General features: G+C 41.9%; 1 protein-coding gene across 3 annotated transcripts in view; it reads right to left on the reverse strand.

Moving 5' to 3' along the window:
• Positions 1–3,199: 3,199 nt before the first annotated feature.
• AXDND1 (axonemal dynein light chain domain containing 1) overlaps positions 3,200–25,741 on the reverse strand; it is a 30,694-nt gene continuing 8,152 nt past the window's right edge. For 2 of the 3 annotated variants that reach the window (XM_067532530.1, XM_067532531.1), the window contains 14 exons: positions 25,570–25,671; positions 24,808–24,974; positions 23,083–23,158; positions 22,591–22,825; positions 20,649–20,862; positions 18,116–18,209; positions 13,763–13,971; positions 12,148–12,244; positions 10,724–10,834; positions 9,600–9,770; positions 9,312–9,452; positions 8,414–8,505; positions 4,840–4,982; positions 3,200–3,887 (listed from right to left, as the gene is read on the reverse strand). In XM_067532530.1, the coding sequence (XP_067388631.1) occupies positions 3,799–3,887; positions 4,840–4,982; positions 8,414–8,505; positions 9,312–9,452; positions 9,600–9,770; positions 10,724–10,834; positions 12,148–12,244; positions 13,763–13,971; positions 18,116–18,209; positions 20,649–20,862; positions 22,591–22,825; positions 23,083–23,158; positions 24,808–24,974; positions 25,570–25,671 (1,941 nt within the window). In that variant the 3' untranslated portion in view covers positions 3,200–3,798. Of the gene's footprint in view, positions 3,888–4,839; positions 4,983–8,413; positions 8,506–9,209; positions 9,453–9,599; positions 9,771–10,723; positions 10,835–12,147; positions 12,245–13,762; positions 13,972–18,115; positions 18,210–20,648; positions 20,863–22,590; positions 22,826–23,082; positions 23,159–24,807; positions 24,975–25,569; positions 25,672–25,741 lie in introns of those variants that run through there. The other variant, XR_010917065.1, reaches the window with a different exon arrangement.

Here is a 25,741-nt window from a genome sequence, read left to right on the forward strand (position 1 = left end):
TATAGGATAGGGCTCTTAGCTCAAAGATACTCACCCTTCCGCCATCCTAGGATGAAACAAAGACCTGGGACATATGGGATTCAAACCAGCTGAATGGGCTCCCTCGGTGATCAGCCGTGGCCCGTTCCTCCGGCCGTGCCCAGGCACATCACCGGTGAAGGCAAGGGCACTTCCTCTGAGGAAGGGCAGCAGGATGGGGCCCAGACTCCCTCATTCTTTGGTAGAAGGTGAAAAACCTGATTGTTTGCTTTGTTTTTTTGCTGCTTTGAAAGACAAACAAAACAAAACCCTTCAAAGAAAAAGGAAAAAAAAATCCCAACCTGGAGAATTCCTTCCTGACCCCAATGGGACAAAGAACCAGGAAAAGGAAGGAAGAGCTGCATAAGATGAGAAAAGAGAAACATGCAGCTTTTATGAATTGTACAGAGAAACAAGAATATTTTTCTTTCATCAAGCCTTATAATGATCAGTACCATTAGCTAGCAGTGTGTTCTAGTCATTGCACATTCAGTTCATGGTTGGTTAACCTAGCACGTATTGGAAAGCAAAAAGAAAACCATAGATTGGGACTGGGAGAGGGGAAGACAAGGGAAAAAATCCCCCTGGAAAATTCCTTCTTCATTCCAGTCAGGCACTGGGAAAAATCCCAGGAGCCATTGATCAGCTCCAGCCAAAGATGGTTAACTCTCACTAGAGGAACCCTGTCACTTCAATGTGACCAGACTACACTGACTCATCTCCCAATGGCCTCTGCATGGCATGTAGCCCAGTGCTTGGGGCTCCCACTGTCTTTGGGGATTCTCCACTGATATGGGTCATTTCAGCCAGTCCTTTAACAACCCATTCATACCACCCCAGGCAGTTACATGACCCCTCATGGCTCTGCTCTGTCCCAAGACCAGCATTTAAATCCTTTTGCACCCACTGGGCAGCAATTCCTAGACAAGCAAATCATTGCCGGGCATATCATCCGTAAAAATATTACAGAAGATGGAAGGGGCGGCCCAGGTGCAGGTAGAAGGGATGGCAGAAGGGGCAGAGGCACTGGAAAGAGTGGAGCAAGGTACAAAAGGAGCAGTGGAAGAGTAGGGGGCGCGCTGGAAGCACGGGGGGAGCGGCAGAGGTAGAAGGGGGAGCACTTGGAAGTAGTGGCGGAGGTGCAGGGAGGCTCGCAGCAAAGAGGGCCAGATGCCAAGGAAGAGTGATGGTCAGAAATGCAGAAGAGCAGGAAGGGAGGTGCAGGGAGGAAGGCAGAATGTGCGACAGAGGCACAAAGAGAAGGAAATGAAGGAGCAGCAAAGGCACAGGCAAGAGTGCCAGAAAGAGCAGTAGAGGTGCTGGCAGGGGAAGCACTGAAGATGCGGGTAAGAGCGCAGGAAGGAGCAGCAAAAGCTCAGGAACGAGCGCTGGAGAAGAAAACGAAGGAGTGGCAGAGGCTCAAGAGGGAGGGATGGGCAGAACGGTGGAGGCATAGGTATCAGTGCTGGAAAGAGCAGTAAATATGCTGGGGGAGAGAGCACTGAAGATGCAGGAAGGAGAGCTGGAAGGAGAGGCAGAGGCACAGGGAGAAGGGAACGAAGGAGCGGTGGAGGCACAGAACTATTAACCAAAAATGTAAATTGCTTATCAGCTACCAGTTTGTCTAGATAGAATGTATTGGGAAATCAGTTTGCATATGTAAAAGGTACTGATTAACATATGGGAATAAGTTATTATAGCAACTATAAGTATAAATGGAAATGGGGTGTTATGTAACCAAAATAAGAAAGTAGTCAACCGTGAATAAGTATGTTATATTTGAAGTCCTTTATATTCATGTTAAATTTTCTAAACTGTATGCTACGTAAATGCTGTGACCTTTGTACAAACTCCTGCTATGTATCTGCACTGGAGAATGCAAAATCGAAGAGACCTTTAAACTTTGCTAATTTCTAAAACACTAGGCCTAAAATATTTTTTTAAATATTGTGTATATGCATCTTTGTTTTTATATAATGTGCAGGGTCCGTTTAACTGTCAAAATGTAAAATACATGCCATGTTGAAACTTACAACATATGCCCTACATCTTGGGATAACAATTATTGGTGCCTCACTGTCTGTGAAAAACATGTCAAAGAAAACAAATAAAAAGGTGTATTAGATAAAGTAATCTAGGGAAACTGATGGAACTCTTCCCAGTTAGGTAGAAATACCGAAGGGGTAAGCACAGAATTTTGAGACAGTTTGACCACAGCAACTGCTGTCTTCCGGAGGGGCTGGTAACATATGTACTCTTCCTTTCTGTATTATGTTGTATGAATCTTTGATTAATAAATTGATTAAGCCGAATTACTGGACATCTCTTATTATTAATTTCTATTGCACCCGCAACAGACCATTCTTAAGTTATTATGTAACGTTGCAAACCCTAATAATAAGGCCAATTGCAGGGACTTGAAATGAGATCCTTAGGCCCAATAAACTTGAGACTCGACTTGCAATGGTCTGTACTGGCTAATAAGTCATTAAGACATTTTGTCATTTCACTGGAGCAGCAGAGTTGCATCTTTAACATTTCTATATATACAAAGCCCTGGGAAAGCGGAGAGTAGGGCTGTGTGTATACACACATGGTAAAATTGGGGCAAAGTCACAAAGAAGCCCTGGCAATAACAGACAACCAATCAAGGCTAAGTCCAGGGCAGGTCACCGATATTGCCGTAGTAACCAAACTTTCTTTGCAGGCCCAGCTCCCCATTATTGTTTGGATACTTTGGGGACACTTTCTGACATTGGGGAATGTACTACTCCCCATTACACTCCACCCCCAAAGTCCTTCTTGGAGGTCCAAGCTGCTTCATCTTTGCTTTCAACAGCCATTGTCCAACAGTGTTAGGAGCTGCCTGCCATCAGCTCTTTTTCTTGTCCTGGTGATTCTGTATTGCCCTGCAGGCTTAGTGCTTAGGGCTTTCCCCATTAATTGGCAGGACCCTACCTTTTTGTCCAGGCAGTGTTGTCTCTATAACCCTTCTGGACGGTCCTGTAGGTCTCAATCAAACTCACAGAGCTGTTCCTCTCCAATTCACACCCACGTTAACAGAAGTCTCAACATATCGAAAGTCATGGACATCGTGTAAAGGGATGATAACCATGAAAACAATGGCTCTCAAAAGAGGCGTTCTGAGTCTGCTGCATTAATTATTTATCAAGCAACACTGAGCAGAACCTTTTTCTTTTCTATACACTGCCCCTGTATAAATTAGTTGGAAGCCTCCCTTCTAAGTACTTTGAAAGTATCCTACAACCCACTCTGAGAAAGACCTGATCCAAAAGCTTCCCTCTGTCTCCACACCAGGAAGAAGCCATCCCAAATTTCTGCTCACAAGCTGAGCACTTACAAATGGGTCTGAGATCTAGACAATTTGCCCAAAAGTTCTCAACAGCTGTGGCAGTACAGCTAGTCTGGGATAAGTTTATGACCTGATCTCTTAAAGACTCTACTAACAAATCTGTTGAGAAGGCCTGAAAGCCTTTTTTACAAGTTCTGTTCAAGTCCAGTCTCCAGCTATGACTGGCAACTACTCGAAAACAATGCGTTAGTTAGTCTGGGGTTTTCAGATAATTTAGAGACCTAGAAAAGATCCTCTCTAGTGTTTTGTCTAAAGCTCTCCTTGGGATGGTACATTAGTGGGTGTTCCAGTCATTTTGCTATACTAAAGAATTAAAGTGTACCTGAAGCCCAGAGATGGGCACTGGTGTTATGCTCAAAATCTACTACAAATGGGAACCAAACGACCTTCCTTGGGCATTCTATTCTTTAATGTTTGGGTCTGCTGGCTTTCCTGGACCGGGCAGTAGCAGATGGTTTATGAGAAGTTGGCTTGGACTCTTCTTGTGAAGGGACTTCTGAAATAAAAAATACACAGACATTAAAATGAAACATAGTGAAACTCTTCCTTGGGTAAATATATCCTGTACAATCACATATTCATCACTCTCTTCTTTCAAATCACAGTTGGGAGGGATCCACTAATGTGGCAGTGTTGGGAAAGCCCAGGACGATATATCTCTCTTCCCCTAAATCAGGATGGATCCAATTCTAAACTGCCGAAAGGAAGTACTTTCCCACATACTGCACAATTTGCCTATGGAACTCACAGCCACAGGATGTCAGTGTTCAGTACAGGTTAGCTTGTATTCTGTATATTGCTCTTTTAAAATATGTACTAAGATACTGAACACGGGTAAGGAGGGAACATTCCTGGGGGCAGGTACCCCCTTGCTGCATGCTGCAGGGTTTCTTGCGCCTTTCTCTAAAGCAGTTGAGTCTGTGGCCACTGTGAGTGAAAGGATACTGGGTTGGACAGACGACTTGTATGGCTGATCCTAAGTTTCTATGCTTCTCAAAGTTAGGGTTGTGCTCCTTTGACGGCACACTGTGCAGAAGCCCAGAACTGAGTGGAGACGGAGAGTGAATTCTCTGTCACCCAGGAGAGGTGGGTCCTGGACAGCTCTTAATGATAGTTGTAAGGAGAGCACAAGTAAGATGTAGGCAGTCACTCCACATTCACGTCTGAACAATACACAGGAAACAAACTATTTAAAATACTAGAAACAGAAACAATCTGAAGCATTAAGCATTCTTACCAACTTTCTTTCAAAAATGCTCAGAATTTTACTGTAACTGCTGTAGAATGATCTCCTAGGGAAGTGGTGGATACCTCATCTCTTGGCACATTTAAAATTAGTCAAGACAAAACACTAGTAAATGTCCAAGAGGAAAGGGTCCTGCACAGGCCCAGAGATAGAAAAAATCTGCTAGGTCCCCTAGTCTATCTCAGAATTCTGATTAGCTCACCTGGTTTTGGTGCTACTTCCTGGGCTTTGAGGGCTTTTTCCAGCTGTTTCTCTAGATCCTGGATTCTCCCCAGAGCTTCTTCCAGATGCTCATCTAGGCTTTCCGATCTCTCCTCTGCATTCTGAGCACGGATTTCTGCTTCTCTGAAACACAGAAGCCAGGAAGAGACTGAAACCTGGAGCCTAAGAGACTGTTGGCAAGACACTCAAGAATACAGATTAAGAAAACCGAGATTTTCAGTAAAACTGATTGGCTCTATAAAAACCAACTCACTAATTTAAAGGTGTGGCATTATTTTAAAAAATCTAAATGAAACAGGGACTTCATGGCTCCAGCTATCTGGTTCTTGCACATCAAATACACGTTAAATTAATTTTAAAACTCATTTTCTCTTAACAAAGGGGCAGATGAAATTCAATAATGACAAATGCAAAGTACTACACTTAGGAAGGAATAATCCCACTGCACAAATACAAAATAGGAAATGATTTCCTAGGAAGCAGTACTCAAGAAAAAGATCTAGAGGTTATAGTGGATTACAGACTGAATATTTGTCAACGATGTGATACTGTGGCAAAAAAAAAAAAAAAAAGCAACCATCTTTCTGGGATGTATTAGCAGGAGCGTAGTAGGCCAGACGCAAGAAGTAATTCTTCCACCTTACTCAGCACTGATAAGGCCTCATCTGGTGTACTGTGTCCAATTCTGGCCACCACAATTTTGGGAAAGATGAGGACAAATTGGAGAAAGTCCAGAGGAGAGCAACCAAAATGATTAAAGGTCTAGAAAACATAATTTATGAGAAAAGCTTGAAAAAATTGGGTTTGTTTAGTTTGAAGACGAGAAGACTGAGGGGGGACACAACAGTCTTCAAGTACATTAAAGGTTGTCATAAAGAGGAGGGTGATAAATTGTTCTCTAACTGCTGAGGACAGGACAAGGTGCAATGGGCTTAAATTGCAGCAAGCGAGATTTACATTAGACATGAGGAAAAACTTGCTAACTGTAAAGGTAGTTAAGCACTGGAACAAACTATCTAGGTCAGCTGTGGAATCTCTGTCACTGGAGGTTTTTAAGAAGGAGGTTAGACGAACACCTGTCAGGAATGGTCTAGATAATACTTAGTCTTGCCTCAGTGCAGGGGACTGTACTAGATGACCTTTCAAAGTCCCTTCCACGCCTTCATTTCCATGATTTCTATAATATTGATCTTAGTGAGGGTCAATAGAGAGTAGTTAATTTAAGTCAGCAGTCCCATGAGATCACCAGCCTATGTGAATCAGCATAGCTCCTTTGAAGTTAATGGAGTTACATTTCTACAGAATCATAGGAATGTAGGACTGGAAGAGACTTCGAGAGGCCATCAAGTCCAGCCTGCAGTGCTGGGGCAGGACCAAGTAAAAATCTAGACCATCCCTGACAGATGTTTGTCCAACCTGTTCATAAAAACCTCCAGTGATGGGGATTCCACAGCCTCCCTTGGAAATGCATTCCAGAACTGTAGTACCTTTACAGTTAGTATTTTTTCCTAATCTCTAACCTAAATCTCCCTTGCTGCAGATTAAGCTCATTACTTCTTGTCCTACCTTCGGTGAACATGGAGAATAATTGATCATTGTCTTCTTTATAACAGCCCTTAACATATCTGAAGACTTATCAGGCTCCTCCTCAGTTTTCTTTTCTCAAGACAAAAACATATCCAGTTTTTTTAAACCTTTCCTCATAGGTGAGGGTTTGCTAAACCTTTTATCTTTTTTGTTGCTCTCCTTTAGACTTTCTTCAATTTATCCACTTCTTCCTTAAACTGTGGTGCCCAGAACTGGACAGAGTATTCCACACCTGAGGCTTCACCAGTACTGAGCTGAACAGGACAATTCGCTCCCGTGTCTCACATACGATACTCTTGTTAATACACTTCAGAACAATATTAACCTTTTTTATAACTGTATCACATTGTTGACTCATATTCAATTTGTGATCCACTACAACCCCTAGATCCTTTACAGCAGCACTATCATCTAGTCAATTATTCCCCATTTTGTTGTTGTGCATTATATATTTTCCTTCCTGTGTAGTATTTTCCACTTGTCTTTATTAAATTTTATCTTGTTGATTTCAGACCAATTCTTTGATTTGTCAAAGTTGTTTTGAATTCTAATCCTGATCTCCAAAGTCTAGCACCACCTCCCATCTTGATGTCATTCACAAATTTTATAAGCACACACTCCATGCCATTATCCAAGTCCTGAATTAAAATTTTGAATGGTACCAGATCCAGGACTGACCCCTCTGGGGCCCCACTAGATATGTCTTCCCAGTTTGACAGCAAAACTGCTAACTGCTCTTTGAGTGAGGTCTTTCAACCAGTTGGGCATCCATCATATAGTAATTTAATCTAGACCACATTCCCCTAGTTTGCTTATGAGAATGTCATGTGAGACTATGACAAAAGCCTTAGTAAAATTAAGATGTACCACATCTACTCCTTCCTTCTTATACACTTGGCCAGTAACCCTGTCAAAGAAGTAAATTAGGTTGGTTTGGCATGATTTATTCTTGACAAATCTATGCTGGTTATTCCTTATAACCTGATTATGTTCTAGGTGCTTGCAAACTGATGGTTTAGTAATTTGTTCCAATATCTTTCCAGGTATTTAAGTTAGGCTGACTGGACTATAGTTCCCAGGGTCCTCTTTGTTCCTCTTTTTACAGATCAATACTATGTTTGCCCTTCTCCAGTCCTCTGGGACCTCACCCATCCTCTATGAGTTCTCAAAGATAATGCTAAGATTCCAAAATTGTTTCAGCTAGTTCCTTAAGAACCCTAGGATGAATTTCATCAGGCCCTGTCAACTTAAATACATCTCACTTAGCTAAATATTTTTAGCCTGCTTTTTCCCTGTTTTGGCTTGCGTTTATTCCCTGTTAACATTAATTATGTTGAGTATCTGGTCACCATTAACCTTTTTAGTATAGACTCAGCCTTATTGATGTCATCAGTTATTAGCTCTTCTTCCCTGCTAAGCAGAGGACCTACACTTTCCTTATTCTTTCTCCTGCTGCTAATATATGTAAAGAACATCTTCTGTCCTTTTGTGTCTCTTGCTAAGTGTAGCTCATTTTGTGTCTTAGTCTTTCTGATATTTTCCTTACATGCTTGTGCTATTCTTTTGTACTCCTCCTTAGCATTGTCCATATTTCCACTTTTTGTAGGATTTCTTTTTGATTTTCAGGTCATTAAAGAGCTCCTGATGGAGATATATTGACCTCTTACTAGTTTCCTATCTTTCCTTCACATGGGGATAGTTTGCAGTTGTGTCTTTAATACTGTCTCCTTGAGAAACGGCCAGCTCTCCTGAACTCCTTATCCTTTAGATTTTCTTCCCAAGGTACTTTACCCACTGTATGGCCCAAACCAGTGTGAAAATGGTGCAATGAGAGCAGAATCAAGCCAGCTGGTGTGGCTAAGACACAACTTTGTTAAAACAGCTTGTTAAGACCTTACTGGAGACCAGGTCAGCCATCTTTTGTCCCATCCCCCTCGGCTCTCCCAATCAGGTGACCCAGTACTCACAGGAGCTGCTCTTGCAGACGTTCTAGCGCAGCCAAGGTTTCAAACTCCTTTTGAGAATAGGGGGTTGTTGACTTGCTGGCAGTCATCTCCCTCTAGGGAGAGAAGAGGAAACACCTTCTGTATGGGAGCATGAGGAGAGGGAGAGAAATCAACAGGACTATGCTTCATCTGTAGCATGTGCCTAGTCCAGTGGCGTGCTAGTGTGTCTCTGTTTAGTTGCAGCATGGACAAGCAACAAAGAAGGGAGGTCCACTGGATCAAGGCTCCACTTCAGCAAAGCACTTAAGCACAGGCTTCAGTTTAGGCACGTGATCAGTCCCATCAACTTCAATTGGATCTTCTGTGATGCTCAGAGTTAGTGTTTTGCGGAATCAGGGCCTGAATGGGCTCAGTGGGTAATTTTCTTGGAATGCCAAACCTCCAATACACACCCATATGGCATGTAGACTGTCAGGTTATGGCAGTTTGTGAGGGTAGTGTCCTGAATCCAAACCCTGGTGGTCAGGCTCAGAACAAAAATATAAGAAGGGACAGCTCCTTTAATTGGCTGAGCTTGCAAAGGCCTTACATTCAGTAGCATTTGTCTGCCTGTAATGTGATAACTTTTGAATACTGCATATAATCAATTCCAAAATTTCAGGGAATGTTCTAGGCATTGATCGCCAGAACCCTATTGATTTTGTGGAAAATCAGAAAACTGAAAAGGGTGAAAACTGGGAACAAATGGAGCACCTGCCATCTGATTAGCACAACCACAGTGTCTTAGCTTCTTTTGAAAATACCACTAGGCACCTACCTGCGTCTTTAGACACCTAAAAAATTTTAAAGTCTGGCCCCAGAGCTCAAGCTACAGTCCAGGTGAAAAGGAAACACTAATTTGCATGCTGGAGATTCCTACCCCAGAGACCGACACCACTGTTGACTTGAGGGATTTCAAATGGATGTTGGAGTCATGTCCTATGAACCTGATGGTGTCCTCAGTTACCTCACCACTTTCAGTCGGGGAGTCATTGCTGGTATCTGGTGCAGGTGGCTCCTGCTGGAAGTAAAGGTGAAGTCGAGTTAGCCTAATGGCTCCTGGCAAAACAGCATTCAGGCCTATACGTCATATGCAAATGGTAACAAGCAAAGAAAGGCCCCACAGGAAAACAGCACATCTTGCGTCAACCATGGCTACTGCAATCACTTGTAAAATGGAGATTTTCATCTTTGCCCCTAACACTTCTTCCTCTTTCACAGATTGCTTATCAACGTCAACATCTTCAGTTTTGTTTTTCCCAAGTTCAGGAGAAGTCTCAGAAATTTCATCACGTAAAGAAGAATCCACATCATTTGCGGGCGTCTGTGGCTGGGACTCCTAGAAAGCAATGAAGGGACTGGTCAGTAGCACTCTCATCTGGGATTTTGTCCCTCCGCATAACATAGGCAAACACCAAAATAAGGCAGCTGATCGCTGATCTTGTCTTGCTTAAATCTTTAAACAGGAAATGAACAGAAGGTCAACTGGTTTATTAACCAGCCACCTCTTGATGGGTGGCTTGAAATCTATTTTTAAAATCACAAGTTACATGAAGTTGGTATCTCCTCTAAATCCTTATGAATGTTACAAACCACTACACAGTTTGGCAAAATTTGTTCAGAATAGGGCAAGGAATGGGGTTACCAAGGTGACTGCATGGCAGCCAGTGCAACATGCTGAATGTGGGAAATCTCAAACAATATCTATCCATGTGGGGTCAAATTCAGACTTGATGTAAGCAGATGAAACTCCATTCAAATCAATGGACGGTGGACCACTTCCACCACATTTGAATTTATCCCATTATGTCTGAAATCAGACCAATGTCAGACCTACCTCAGAAGATGTGAATCAAATCAAATTCTCACAGGCAACATCCATCTGTCCAGCCACATTTGGAATGAAACTAACGGCTCTCAAACTGTCATGAACTCCTGTGCAATCCAAACCCCAAGATTCCATTAATTTTCAATCTCTTGGGAGAAGCAGAATTTACCTGGCAACATCATGGGGCTGATCTTCAGCTGGTGTCAACTGTCACAGCTCCATTGAAGCTATGACAATTGACACTAGCTGAAGGGCTGCCTCTATCGGAAACATTTTAGGTATAAAAAACTTCATCATTGTGAATCCTGATAATCCTCCAATGTGGAATTGTGAGTGCAGAAGGCTCCATACGTTGAACCCTCCTGGAAATTCAACCATAGGTTCTTCAGTGGGGCAAGACTTTCAAGCAGCTCCCCAGCCAAACAAGTTCTACCTTGGTTGGCAAATACTATGTCTTTAGGTACCTGAGGCCCAAACAGGTTCCTCTGCTCTTCTAAACTCAGTAAGGAGACTGGCGAGCCTTTGAATTCAGAAAGCAGGAGATGGCAGGTATTAATCCAATCAAGGCACTCAGTCTGGGATGAAATAACAGAAAAGATAAATTATCAAGAGGGAGAGAAGAACTGACATTTCATTCACTCCTATCCTGTGATTAAATAACTCCATCCTTCTACCTATGGCATTTATATGGCCCCCTCTCCCCACAAAGGACATCCACTCCTATAAGCCTTCAAACATGGAGCCTTTCATTGGCTAATCACCAATGATTCCATACACCTGTTCCATACAATATATTTAACGAACTGCCAACTGGTTTGACTCAGCAGTGTAGTGGCAGCGCATTGCCCTGAAAGGTGGGGCAGGGATCAGAGTTCAAGTCCCAAGCTTGTTTTTTTACCCCATAAGCCAGCACAGACCAGAAGTGCTGGGGAGGAGCATTCTCAACCTCTGCAGGAAGCATTTCCTCACACCACTCTGGAACAACCCCATCTGTCTGATGCTTAGAGCAACGTTAGGCTTCAGAGAGATGCATGCCAGTACTCCTTAACAGCAGATTGGATCAGTTCAACACAAGGTGGGCCTTTGAAGATAATGGGAATTAAAAGAGGGAGGAATGGAGATACACAGTACTAGAAGGCACATTCCCCAAGCTCATCTAAGATAAAATCCTGCAGTTAAGATGTCATCTGCTAATAGCTTTCCATGCAGATGTAGAGTCAGAAGGAGGCGTGAGGACTAGATAAGGAAGTCTTGCCCAGGGCTGAATGGGGTACTGTACCCAGTATATCCAGGTGACTCTGTACTTAGGCTCAGCAAAACCCTAGATATAATACCTAGCCCAAGTGTCTGACAATCTTTAAATTAGATTTGAGTCTACTGCAATTCTTTTGTGGATTAGATTCTACAGAAAAGACCCAAAGCATGTACCCTGGCACAGCGTAAGGAAGGAATTAAGGCTGAACATGGCTCAAATCTATGGAGCTTTTGAAGTGCTCTCTTGGGTGTTGGGGCCAGTAGGAAACTGCTAGGGAGAATCCATGAGTGGAGATAGAGTCTGACTGGAGGAAGTGTTGAGGGATTTTCTGGAGCATTGGGGTATCTAAGCAGGGTTGGTATCATCCAATCAATTTGATCATGCTTTAATTCACGACTGACTGTTGGCGAATCATAAAGCTGAATATATCGGTGCAAGAAAGGAACATCTGGTGGCTTGTGGTTTTCTGTGCTTGGGTCTAAGATGAAGCAAAAATGTTCTGTCTGTTCAAACTCCTTCCTGGACCCCTTGTGTGTGTTAGCTTTGTGCCTCTTCTTCTTCCTACCCTTTTATAAACAAACCCAGGCTGACTGGATCATATTGTGGATAGACAGGAGCACAGGTAGCCATTACCTTGATTTTTTCCAGCTCTCGCAGCTCATAATTGTGGTCTGAATCAAACTCAGCTTGTTTCTTCCGAACTGTAACATCTACCATCTCCTTGCAGCAGCTGAGGAGACACAGAATGTCACCCACCCTCCAGCAATACCCTCAAACACCTTCTTCCCTTTGCTGAGAATTCTGCAGGATCCTGTTATTGCAACAAGACACATTGTGATCACTGACGCAGGGTTTTTAAAGCAGTGCAATGTACAGACAAGGGCAGTCTATTCCTTTGGGTTTGTTTATTAAGTGATGTATTTGTCAGGTTTCTGATACACCTCAGAGAAAGGGCTGTGAGAGGACACAGGCCTATAAAACCAGGCTTAACCCCCCACAGTACTATAGGAGAGCTGCCACATAGTAGCAAAATATTGATAGAGAATGTTTAAGTTACTTGACCAGCCAAGTTCTCTCTCTGATTTTACTCCCTACGCTTCTGTTTGAATAAAGAGCTTCCTCCCTCGCAGACCACCTTCTCCCTGGACCTGCAGTGACGTCATAGCCCTGCATTTGTAACATCACAATTTGTATGCCCAGAAATGCGGAAGATGTCAGAAATTCAGCATTGGGCTGGTGACAGGCCATATAGGCATTTCTTGCCAACCTGTCATGCCCTTTAGATCCCTAGAGGGCACCTCTTCCTTCCCAGTGAGTGGGAGAGAAGCAGCTCCCTCCAGGATATTGGAGAGAGCCCAAGAAGGAACCCACTTTAAAACCCCAGCATGGATAAGAGCAGGAGATGGCTGGGCAGAACCCAAACTGGGACCATGTTCCAGCAGAGAGTGAGCAGCAGCATATGGGTGTGTCTGTCTTCATGCCCTGTTCTATCTCTCTCTCTTCCCTCACCCTTTTCTTGGGTCTCTCTTTCCTCCTTTTCACCCTTCTTCTCCTTATTTCTCCACTCAATCACTGAGCTAACCAGCAAGTCTCTCCAAATCAGCCTGCCTCCCCCTGGTCACTTTCTTTCACTCTTCCTCAGGTATCCTTCTCTCCCTTGTCTTATGTCCAATTTTTGCCCCTTTCCCTGGTTCCATCTCCTTCTGGATCTGGGACCGTTACCACATAGCATTACTGGTTCGACAGACAGTGGAGTCCCAGAGGATTGGGCTCTTGTCTGTTTTCTTTTACAAAACATGCACGTTAGAGCACGATTCTGTCTGTCACAGATGAAGATGCCATTATTATAGCCAGGGGACCCACTGCGTGCTTTATGAACTCAAAGTCCTCCAGGACAGGCCATAAGCCCCCATCATTTTCTTCAGCATGATGTTTAGCATGTGGCTCTCTGACAGGGCTAAGATCTGAAAAATGCACATAGTCAGTCAAGCCCTTAGTGATTGTATAGCTATGGGTGCTAAACAGCACAAGTTGTTCCAGTTAATGTTATCCACAACTTATGCTTGAAATGTTTCCTTCTGCCCTGCCCATTTCTGAGTGCCATACAGCATTAAAGTTGATTTTTATGATCCCACCCACTTTTGGGGAGACTATACCTCCCTTCAGGGGACTTTCCCATCACACTACCATTTTTTCCCATTAGAGAAAATCCTATGAGGCAGGTGAGGTCCCAAAACTTTATTAATACCTGATTACATAGCTGGAGAATCTGCTCAGCTTGGGAGCCAGGATCACAGCTTCTTCCTCTAGTTTACAGCCACTTAGCTTCTTGAGCTCTTGATCCTTAGCAGCTTGTGACCCACTCTCTAGGAGATGCTTATTGGAGGAGTGGTCAGGTACCATCAAAGTCAGTAAATTCACTATCCACATGGTCAGAGCTTTGTGGAGATCAATCATCTGCATAAAAGTTCAAACTGAAGGATTAAAGCACGAATAAAACTGTAGCAAGAATCTGGAAAAGTAAGTGAGAGTCTGATTTGCAAAGTACTCTGACTTTAGTGGCAAAGTCCAAATGTGTGGGTAAATATCTTGACACTCACTCCACTTGTAAATTGTCCCTTTAAGGTATTTTCTTCCCAAGTTAAAACCAAATTTTCTAATTAGCCACATAGCAGTATGATACTTCCAGGGACCAGGAGTATCCCACAATTCTGTATGGCTCTGATAGGGCATGTCAAAAATGATCTTGTGGCAGCTGCCAAACAGGATTCTGGGGGGGAATCTGATATCTAATGGTACTGAGCAGCTATCCGAACTTGAAATTGCAAAGTCACTCTGGAGGAGACACCAAATGAGAATAGAGATCAAGAAAAGATAGCTGCAATCAGGAACTTATTTCCAAAGGATTCTGGAAAGACCGAATTCAAGGTTTTCGCACCCTTTGCACTGTTAATGTCTCATTTATTTTCTCTATGAACTATTTCTCATAGTGGAAGGATACATTACAGAAAACCCCATATATTTAAACAGGAAATGTAAATTTAAATGTTCCATACTCTGATACAGCAATAAACCACGGCAGGGAGGACAGTGCTAGGCTACTGTGGCACTTCTCCAGTGGCTGAAACAGATGCATGCACACTCTGCTCTGCCTTATTTCTATAATAACCTATGAATACGGGGTCCCAACATTTTTCAAAGCATAGGCCACATCTTCATAGAGAGACTGTCTCGTGGACCAACTTTGTTATTGTAGCCCACTGGTGTGTGTTACAGGTCCTCACTTGTGCTCCCCCACTATCAGCAGGCATGGGTTATTTCTGCAGCTGAGTCAGCCAAGATGGCAGCCATCATGAACCTCCCTCCCTGTGCCAATAAAGTAACACCCCTGTGGCAGCTACCGCAATTGCCTACAATGAAAAGCATTTAATGTTGGTTAAGCAGTTTTTGAGTGCAGTTTAACACATGGAAACACGGTCGATGAACCAGCCAGTAAAGTCCAAGAACTGCAAAGAGTTAGAAAAAGATTTCACAAACCCAGATGACTGGGCAACAAAATGGCAGATGAAATTCAATGTTGATACATGCAAAGTAATGCACATTGGAAAACATAATCCAAACTATACATACAAAATGATAGGATCTAAATTAGCTGTTGCCACTCAAGAAAGATCTTGGAATCATTGTGGATAGTTCTCTGCAAACATCAACTCAATGTGCAGTGGCAGTTAAAAAAGCTACCAGAATGTTGGGAACCATTAAGAAAGGAATAGATAATAAGACAGTAAATATCGTAATGTCATTATATAAATCCATAGTATGCCCACACCTTGAATACTGCATGCAGTTCTGGTCACCCCATCACAAAAAAGATATCGGAATTCGAAAAGGTATAGATTATGATTAAGGATATAAAGGTACAAAAATGATTAAGGGCTTCCATATGAGGAGAGATTAAAAAGATTGAGATTGTTCATCTTAGAAAAGCGATGACTAAGAGGGATATGATAGTGGATCTATAAAATCATGAATGTTGTGGAGAAAGTGAACAAGGAAGTGTTATTTACTCCTTCACATAATGCAAGAACCTGGAGTCACTCAATGAAATTAATAGGCAGCAGGTTTAAAACAAACAAAAGGAAGTACTATTTCACACAAGGCATAGTCAACCTATGGAATTTGTTGCCAGGGGATGTTGTGAAGGCCAAAACTATAACTGGGTTCAAAAAAGAATTAGATAAATTCATGGAGGATAGGTTCATCAATGGCTAATAGCCAAGATGGTCAGTAATGCCACTCCACGCTCTGGGGTCCCTAGCCTCTGACTGCCAGAAGCTGGGAGTGGACGACAGGAGATGGATCACTCAATGATTACCTGTTCTGTCCATTCCCTTTGAAGCACCTAGATTAGCCACTGTCGGAAGACAGGATACTGGGCTAGATGGACCATTGGTCTGACACAGTGTGCTCATTCTTATGTTCACTGTGTAAGTAGCCAGCTCTCCATGGACCATTAAAGAATCCTTAGAGTGGAAGTTCAAATATAACAATGAGAGGGTGGAATAAACATAAAAATGGAATTGGTGGACATAAAATGTAGCGAGTGGGGAGCTGCTCTATAATTTTATACTTGCCCAGCATCCAAATCTTGGTACTTGAAGCTGCTACATGGGAAACCAGATCCAATTCAGATATCTAGTTGCACATTTACTGTACCAGTAAGGGCTAGGAGTCCTGAGAAGACAGCATCTTACAGCTGGAGCCACTGGAAATACATGAAGTGGAAATTCCATGCTCAGATTAGGGCCTCCCACTGAAGTCTGCTTGAATTTACAATGGCTGCCAAGAACCATCAGATGCTGCTATGGCAGTAGGGGAATAGCTGGGTGTAAGAGACCCCAGCCACACCCATTACACCAGCAGTGTGAAGAAGGGTGATACAAGAGCCAATGTGGCAGCTCAGTGAGACCTGAGGTTCCCCCTGAAACTGATGGACTCCTCCAGGCACTTGGTCTGCTGGGTTTAAGGCTGTTTGGTGCCACCAGAGCAGCAGAAAGCAGCCCCAGTGGATCAGAGAACCAGGGCCCATGCTTCATTTCTCTGAACCCCCGCTAATTCTCCCTCGTTCTTTTCACCAGCCTGAGGAAAGAAGGAAGAAAAAAGGCAGAAAAGGAAAGAGAACAAGAAAGATGAGAAATCTAAGCAGAAGATAATAGACTTCCAGAGCCATCCAGCTGCAGATCCCAGGACCCTGGGGTGAGGCCACGAGCAGCAGGTCTCCTGACTGGGCGTGGACTCTGCCTCTGCCTCATGAAAGTCAGTAAGGATGATATTTAAGTTATTTCACTGCTTGCCATTTTAGCAGAAACATTCAGCTAGTACATTTTACCCAGCAGGGTTAGATTAATTTGAAGGAATATTCTACAGATGGGGAAGGTTAAAAGTTTTAAAGATGCAAATAACTGAATGCTGTATCTAGTATCTGATTGCTTTGTGGTGTCAACTCAGGAATCTGGGAGAGAGGGTGTGAAAGAAGCTCTAGGGCCTGGGAAGATTTCTGAAAAGAGAGAGAAGAGAGGTGCAAAAATCTAACAGGTCTCATGGGGTGAATGAAAATTCTTGAAGTGGTATGTGGGTAGGATCTAATATAGAAACTGTGTTAAATACCCATTTTTGCTTAAAGCTACCCAATATAGATAGTAATACATTTACTAAACCGCTTTGTTAGCCAACACATATAATTATACAGTCGCATACCATATTATTAGGTATTATGTGCACTGTATTAATATTGTATATTATATTAAATAAGAATGTTGGGTAGTTATGCTAATTGACTTGTATTCTGTTCACTTATGCCAAGATATACATATCTATATCTGACAATACTCTGCAAATATGAAACCTGTCAAAGATAAGATACATCAACAGTGTGTCTTAGTAAAGGTTGAGTTGTGCCTTCATGGTGCCTAGAACTTGGAATGTGCTATCCAAAACAAAAGGAAGGAACAGGCTGATAGAGGAAAACAAGGTAAAAAGCTGATTGGTTGATTTTAGTCTTGTGTGACATACAATGCTTTTAGCCTGTAAACAACCATACTATAAATATGGCTAATTGGAATGCATACTTCGGTGCACACCTTCTGTGTAAGGTGAACTGCATGCTAAATTGCAAGTATTGTCAAACAATTCGCTATACTTCAGACAATAAACTTGTTAACATTGTAATTTTCACTTTGAAATTATCTGATTACAAAAAAAAATTTAGATTTCCCAAACTCTTTGCAGAAGATGTAGGGGGAAAATATCTGTATAATGTGGCAAGGTTTCTCATAGATGTCCAGTGGTCCTGCTTAAAGTTCTGGTTCATGTCACTCTACTGGATCCTTTCTGACTCAATAAGCAACAGCTCTGAAGAACTCTGAAAGGAGTTCTTCCAAGACTTCCTTTGCCAAAAAGTTGGAAACCCTAGCGCTCAGCTTCAAGGGGAGAGAAAAGGGTAAAAGCATTGGGACCTTCCTCTGGACTCTACCCTAAACATACAAAAATAAAATGAAAGAATGAATGCTCCCATCCCAATCCTTTTTGAGCATGCACCTACTTCCTGGGTGAGCTGCATGTTGTCCTTCTCAGCCCCAGTAGTCGTGGTCAAGATCCATTGTTGAATCATCTTAAACACATCACCTGGAACTACCCTGAAGAAAAACAAATCCAAAAACCAAAGTGACCATAGTGTACCAGATCTGAGGCTCTCGAAGATGAAACAAAATCTAGTTTCCCAACTCAACTCTATATCCACAACAGTGAGATTCTCTCCTATCTTTCCTGCATGCATGTTTCTAGCACAGATCACATATGCTGAAGGGGTTGAAGTAGGGATGTATCACTCTCACACCACAAGTCTTCATGGTAACTTTCTCTTGTTATGTTTTTACTTTAACCCACTTCCCCAAAAAAGAGGGTACATTTAATGTACTTGCAATGTGCAGGAGCTAGAACAGTTTGGCTCTGTCTTCTAATTGTTTTTAGTGCTGATGAAGGAGGTCGAGGAGCCCCACAGGTGAAACCCATGAGTCATTTTCAGGATGTAGTCAGAACAGAAAGCTTACATCATGGACTGCAACTGCAGGAGTGTGGATTTAGGAGCTAAGGAGATCATTATAAAGATTATTCCCAGACAACAAAGGTTAAGGAAAATGGGAATCTGGGGGAAAAGAGAGCTTAAGTTAACAAAAATTCAGTCAAATAACTGTCGGAAATTATATTAATTTCTCATGTGAGGCAGTCACACTGCGCATGAGAACTGCGAACAATGGGAATTCTGATTGTCTGAAGTCATAAGTTCTACGTAAATGTGACTTACAGTGGAAACAAAAATTCATCTTTTATTTCCTGAGAGGGTCTATGGATTACTGAAAACTAACAGCATTATGACAACACGAGTACTAGGACAATATCTTGAGCAACTGGTTTTCAGTCAGAGTATTCAAACCCTGGTTTTATTTTTATTAACATGTATTTAATTCAAATGCCTGACAAAGGGCTGTGATGAAAGATTTATCATTGCCTGTCCACCAATTAAAGACTGAGAATCTAGTTCTGTGGTCCTCTAAGAGAAACTCTAGCAAAAAAAAGAGAAGATAAGCCTTGATTACTGCTGATATTGCTTGGATAAAAAACCCAAACAGAAACCCATTGTTCCCTTTGCAGATAGATTTAATGGCCAAGAGAACTACTGATGGTAAGTAAGTGAACAATGGGAATAGTCATGATCATCAAATGATGAATAGCTGTGAACTAGCATTGTATTCAGCCTATGCACTTAGCATATGGTTTGAAGGGTGAGGGATTGTATATATTTGGTAGCAAGGGACTAAATTGTCTATAGCAGTGTTTATCAATTAAATATGGCCACGGAACCCTTTTGAACTCCATAAATAATTGCGGAACCCCCCAAACTCTTAGCAGACTTCAAATGTCGAAATAAGCAAAGGTCAGCATTTCTCACTTAAATTACACTTACACTGGATATCCTCCGCCGGAAAATCAGAGACATCTTCCCTTTTTTGGCGGCGCGGAGAACAGCTGCTTGCGGAACCCTAACAGTGTTCCCGGGGAACCCTAGGGTTCCTTGGAACATCAATTGAGAAACACTGGTCTGTAGATAATCTGTTACATACTGCATATAAAATTTGGGTATTTTTGTAAATGCTGTGGCTGTGGGTGAGTTTCTCAGTTGTAAATAATCTGTTATATATTGTATACATATTCAGCAGTTAATTAATTCCTTGTGTAATTGTATCAAAGTCAATAGTTACATCATACATGAACTTCATCCCATAAATCCAATTGAAAATGAATCATTTATTTTATTTCTTTTCCTTTCTCCAAACTTATAAAATAATAAAATCTCTATCAGTTAAGGAACACAAAATTACACAAAAGGATTCTTCATAAATACAGTATAACCAGCCCTCAGCCTATCCCTTCTCATCAGCCTGAGAAGAGAGAGAAAAGATGAGTTTTACTATTTGTTATTCATGATGTGTTAGTGTTGTTTGAATTAATACAAACACTAGAGAAAAAGCATGATTTTTATATGAACTTCACACAAATTGAAGTTTCATCGCATGCTAGAATTATCACTGGTGTCAAACTGATCAATCTGAAGCCTAAATTCCTATTTTTTACTGCCTAACAGATAAAGCATGAGCAGCAAGATTCTTCACACTGCCCCAGCAATGCATTTAATCCCTCACTTGGAGGAACCACTTCCAGAGGGGAGAGGAGAGGTCAGGCTTTAAGGTCCATTTGGTCCTTGGCCTCCAACTCCAAGATTGCTAAGGAAGTGTCAGCTGGGATGGGGACATGTCTACTATGAACTGTGCTAAAGCCCACAGCTCACTTCACAGGTATTACCAAACAGCCATCAGATGGGAATGACTTTTAATCACTCCCCATCTGAACCAAATTTCAACCAGTGGCCTAGAGGTGAAAGGCTCTGTAGCCCATTACCAACCTCCTGTGCCAGACGGTGTACACAAGAGAACAGTCAACCACACATGTAAGAAGAGAAGATGGTATCAGGACAGCCCCAGAGAAGAATGAACAACACTGGTAAGAACCTATCTTACGAGACATGAGGCTTTTTATTCCTCCGATCCTCATGGGACTGCCTGGAACCTATAACTGTCATCAGTGCAGCCACCTGGGTCAGCCAATCAGGAATCACTTGAAACAATTTCAGCCAATCAGATTCATGCATGCCAGATCCTCGCTTATTGGTTAGCATCTTGAACGTCCAATCTTCCATACTGCTCACTAAACCTGTCAAAATCCTGGTTACCCCTGGGTGGGAGGAAAAGAGGAAACTTTATCTATATTCCTTCAGTCAATGATAAGTGAGTTTCAGAATCCAGTTTTTCAAAATTCTATGATAAGAGGAATGACTACATTATGCATGAACTTAGCAGGCTCAAATTAAAGATTAATTGTTCAGTAAGGACCTAATTCAAAACCACTAAGTCAATGGGTGTCTTTCTGTTTATTTCTAGGATCTATGGTTCAGACTAACTTTCCTACATAGCTTAATCCATTTCAAATTCCTAGCTCTCAGCAATGGCCAGCATCACAAGAATTAGCAGCCTTGTATTCATTCGAAAGCACTGGATCAGGATAGACTAAGAAGGATTTGTCGTTCCTGTGCATGGAGCCTTTCACCGTAGGTTTTTATTTATTTATTTATTTGCCAAGAATGCCTCATACATAAAAGGGCAAAACTTTCAACACATGCACCCAGCAATTTCTGCCTAGTAAATGTGCACATGTATGTGTAAAATGGGAAACTGCCTGTGCAAACGCGTGATAACATGCTCATTCACCCATTTTGCACATGCAAACATGTATTCTCTGTCTGCTGGGATGCATGTAACTATACACATTCTCGTAATCCACATAAAGTGTTTAAGCTCTCTTTGAATCCTACTAAAAGGTGATGGCTTCAGAGTTCCACAGATTATCACTTTCTCCTCACACAGAAGTCTCTCCATGCCTCTACTCTTTTTCACTCAACATTGACCTCCTTCTATTCTGATACATAGTTTTGGGGATAGGCCTCAGACCTTAGCACAGTATTCAGGTTACTGGGTGCTACTTCTTTATGTTACAGCACTATGTTTTCAATATTGCTAACCTATTCCTTATAACTTAACATTTTGTTTGTTTCTACCACGACTGCACATTGATAAGAGTTTTTAGTCAGCTGTTCACATTGATACCTCTGGTCTCTTTCCTGAGTGGTTACATCAGTTTAGAACCCAGCAACAGTTCAAATGACTTTTTCCAATGCACATTACCCTTACATTTGTCAACACTGGATTTCCTCTGCCATGGTGCTGCCCAATCCCCTCACTGTGTTAGGATGCCCTTAAGGGCTCCTTATCTAGATTTCACTGATTTAAATTATTTTTTGTCATCTACTGATTCTGCCAACACCCTGATCACCCCTTTCTCCAAATCATTAATAAATATCTTACCCAACACTGGAGCTAGTACAGAATCCTGTGGCAAATCATTGTTAACCTTTTGCCATACTGAAAACTGATAATTTAGCCCCACTTTTTTCCCCTTTGTCTCTTACCAGTAGGGCTTGTCTACACGGGACATTAGTTTGCAGTAAGCCAGGATGTGAATTTACATCATGCTCGCTTGCTGCACAGTAACATCCCATACAGACACCACTACCATGCACAAGAAGTTTCATGGTGCACTTTGATGTACTACCATTTCAAACAGCAGTATGTCAAAGCACACTAAGTAACTTGCAGAGCTCTGTACCAGGGTCAGCTTGATGATTTAGTGCATGGCAGGCTAATGCACAGCAGATTCACACTCTGGCTTCCCACACAGTAACATCCTGTGTGAATAAGATCTTACTTTCTTTAGTAGCCTTTTGTGAGGGACTTTGTCAAAGCTTTTTGAAAGTCCAAATAAATTATGTCAGCTGGTTCTCTTTTAACCACTCTTTCATTGACACACTGAAGGAAAGACTGAATGACAGGACTGGTCATTTCTTACCATTCTCCCCATTTATTCTTATGCTGTACTGCTGGCAGAGCTCATTAGCCCTTTCATTTATTTTTTCCATGGCCCTGAGCTCTGGAGGCAACACCCCATTCATATCCTTGTGACGACTAAGCACTGTTTGTCCCAGCTCCGTCCAGCGTTTCTGCAGGTTGGCAGCAGTCTTGAGGGTTTCCTTCTTCATTAGTAGAACTTCTCCCCCATATTGCTCCAGATCCTCATTCAACATCTGAAAGGAAAGTAATGAATATGTCACCCCAGAAAAAGCTCTGAGCTGGCTGGGTCACCCCCAGATGTGCAACAGAAAGGTGATGGAAACCCTTTTCAGCCCAAGATGAAAAAGATGCTGCAAACTAAGCAATTACACAATAAACTTGGAGCCTTGCTTTATTTCTATCCTTCTTAGCATTTGTAGAGCTAAATATTAACTATATGTTAGCAGCGTAGTTTATAGGCTAGGGGAATATGCTTTTCAGAAAGTCTTACATTTTCCAAGTTCTTGAAGTCCTGTAGGATTTCCTCCAATACCTCTCCTTTCATATTAGAGAAGCTTGCTTTCCCACTAGAGGGACAAGGAAAGAAATTGAGAAAGAAAGGATGAGATACAAGAGAAAACGTTACTTCTCGCTGAGCAAAAGTAAATTCATACCATGTGAACATCCTGCTATGTGCTATATCCTGTACTTGAAATGGAGGCTTTTCTGGTAAGGGAAAGATCTTTAGGATTTCCACCCCACTGCTGACTTACACTCCTCACCTAGAATCACAAAAGTGTTTGGCCTCCCATCTAGGAAAAAAGATTACTTCAAGCCCAGAAGGAATGGAAGGTAAACAAGTACTGGATGTTTAGTCCTCAGTAAGGCTGTGAATGAAACTGACAAAATTCTGTCCCTCACTAATATTGTAATCACCATGGAAAAAATCCACTTAATATTTTTTATTCCTATTTTACTGTTTAAATGTATAGCTCAACAAGTAAGTAGAATGAGGATGATAACCAAGCTAATGTTACTATAAGAACCTTACATGTTGCATCTTCAGACTTTTAGTGTCTCATTTTGTAACCTTAGTGTCATATTAAATAAATTTTGCTACTTCACTTATTTGCATCTAAGTATAATCAAAATTAAACAACAAAACAAGAGCACTGTCAGACCAATCACAGAGTAAACTTTCAGAAAGAAAACTCTGGTTATGAAGTCAGAGGGTGGAATCCTAGGGCCACTGAAATCAATGGCAAGTCCCTGTGCCTTCAATGAAATCAGGTTTTCCACCCGAAGTGTGGGAGGCTATTGGATAAATAGTAGGAAGTTTTCTACAGTCTGATTTCATAGACAAAAATGGATTTCAGGATTCAATACTTAGGGTCTGCTTAAAAAACAGTTATAACAGTCACAAATAACAAATAACAGCCATAATTATTATTTGAAGACATTGTATTAAAGGTGTTTAGTTGAAACTATTTTATATTGTATTCTCCCTACTTTCCCCTTTAAGGAAGGCTGTATTATCACCACATTGCCACTGAATAAGTATTGTTTTAGTGTATGTTAGTACTCAGGATATAATATAATCCTTTCCATGAGAAAGAATCTACTTTTTACTTTTGTTTGGAGACAATATCATTGTCATTATTATTATTCATTACATGTGTTGTGGAAACCCCAGGAGCCCCACCCATGGACCAGGACCCCTTTGTGCTAGGCACTGAATAAACACAGCACACATAGATGGTCCAGAAACCTTACAAACTACACTGCCTCTGAGGTACTGAATGCAGTTGTCTTGAACACCTTCTTTTAGTGATGTTTCATCTTAGGTGATCATTTCTCCCCATTTGCTGCAAAGTCCTCATGGTAATAGATAAACAGATCTCCCAGTTTATTATGAAATCTTTTGTTTTCTGTTGTTCAGTGGGGGAGTAAGACAGGATTATTGTAGAAAGGATGAACAGAAGTCTACATCACCATATTGGAGCTGACAGATTTCAACTGCAGACAAAACTTTTAAAATAAACAGGTGTCAAACCTAACAGAACAATGATAAGGTGTATACAGCTTGCAATCAGTGAGCCAAATCCTCCAGCTATTGGGGGTTTTGCCTGAGTAGAGGCTGCCAGGTTTGCTGCACAGCCATTTTCTGTCACACAGAGGTGGTGGAGGTATTCAGTGTGCTACCGCTCAAATTAAACAATCACTCCTGGAGACTCACAAAACATTGTCCTGGAAGTACTGCATCCACTTGGTGAGGCAATTCTGAACAATTCGCAACTTTTCCCTGCTGGAGTTTTCAGCATGTTCCACTTCAACTCCAATGCGGCCCAACAGCTCCCTGAACTGTTCGGTCATCTCCTGCAAATCGGAAAGGTCTGCTGTGTCCTATGTGCATCACAAGAGAGAATGGGAGAGCCATAAGGAAAGGGACCTTCCATTTCACTGGGATCAGAACAATCACCACTCAGCTTTCTGAAGAGGTACCTACTTCAGAGACTGTCAGCTGGAAAATGTTCTTCAGTTCCACAACATATACAATGACCTTGGGAGCTGGACATTTCACTAGTGGTATTAGGACTATGGCACACATGACAACTCAGCACCTGAGTTTTGTGTTTGTGCTGAAATATCAGAAGGCAAACGTGCCAAGCCAGTACTGTTGAAGACACAGTTACACTAGCATTGATTTCGGTTGGTCTCTTGAGGATGAACAAAGGGAGTGAAGCAGGAAAAGTCATGAAGAAAAGGGAAAACAGGAGGAAAAAGGAGGAACAGAGAGAAAGAGAGGGGGGAAATAGATAACCTATTCAAACCACAATGTTCATTCAAACCTGAGCCAAGACCTAAAGTTCAAAGGGTAACTGGAAAGCATGAAATTCTGCAGTGAGAAACAGTGAGACTGATGGACCCTGCACAAATAGAAGTTCTCCAAACATAGCCTTCTTCACATCACAATCATACATCACAAACAGGCCTGTACCTTTGACGCCAGAAGTACTATGAAGTGTTTGATGACTTTGGTCCACGCCTTTTCACTAACATAAAGCCTGCGAGCCAATGTGAGCTGGTTTCTTTCAATCACCTGCAAAGAACACTGTTATTTATACCGGCTTTTTTGTGAGTGGTGAGGGGGTTAGAGAACAACCAGGAAG

This window comes from Emydura macquarii, unplaced genomic scaffold (assembly GCF_026122565.2).
Source record: "Emydura macquarii macquarii isolate MOO-44397 ecotype Brisbane River unplaced genomic scaffold, CSIRO-AGI_Emac_v2 contig_3287, whole genome shotgun sequence".
Classification (NCBI taxonomy): domain Eukaryota; kingdom Metazoa; phylum Chordata; order Testudines; family Chelidae; genus Emydura; species Emydura macquarii.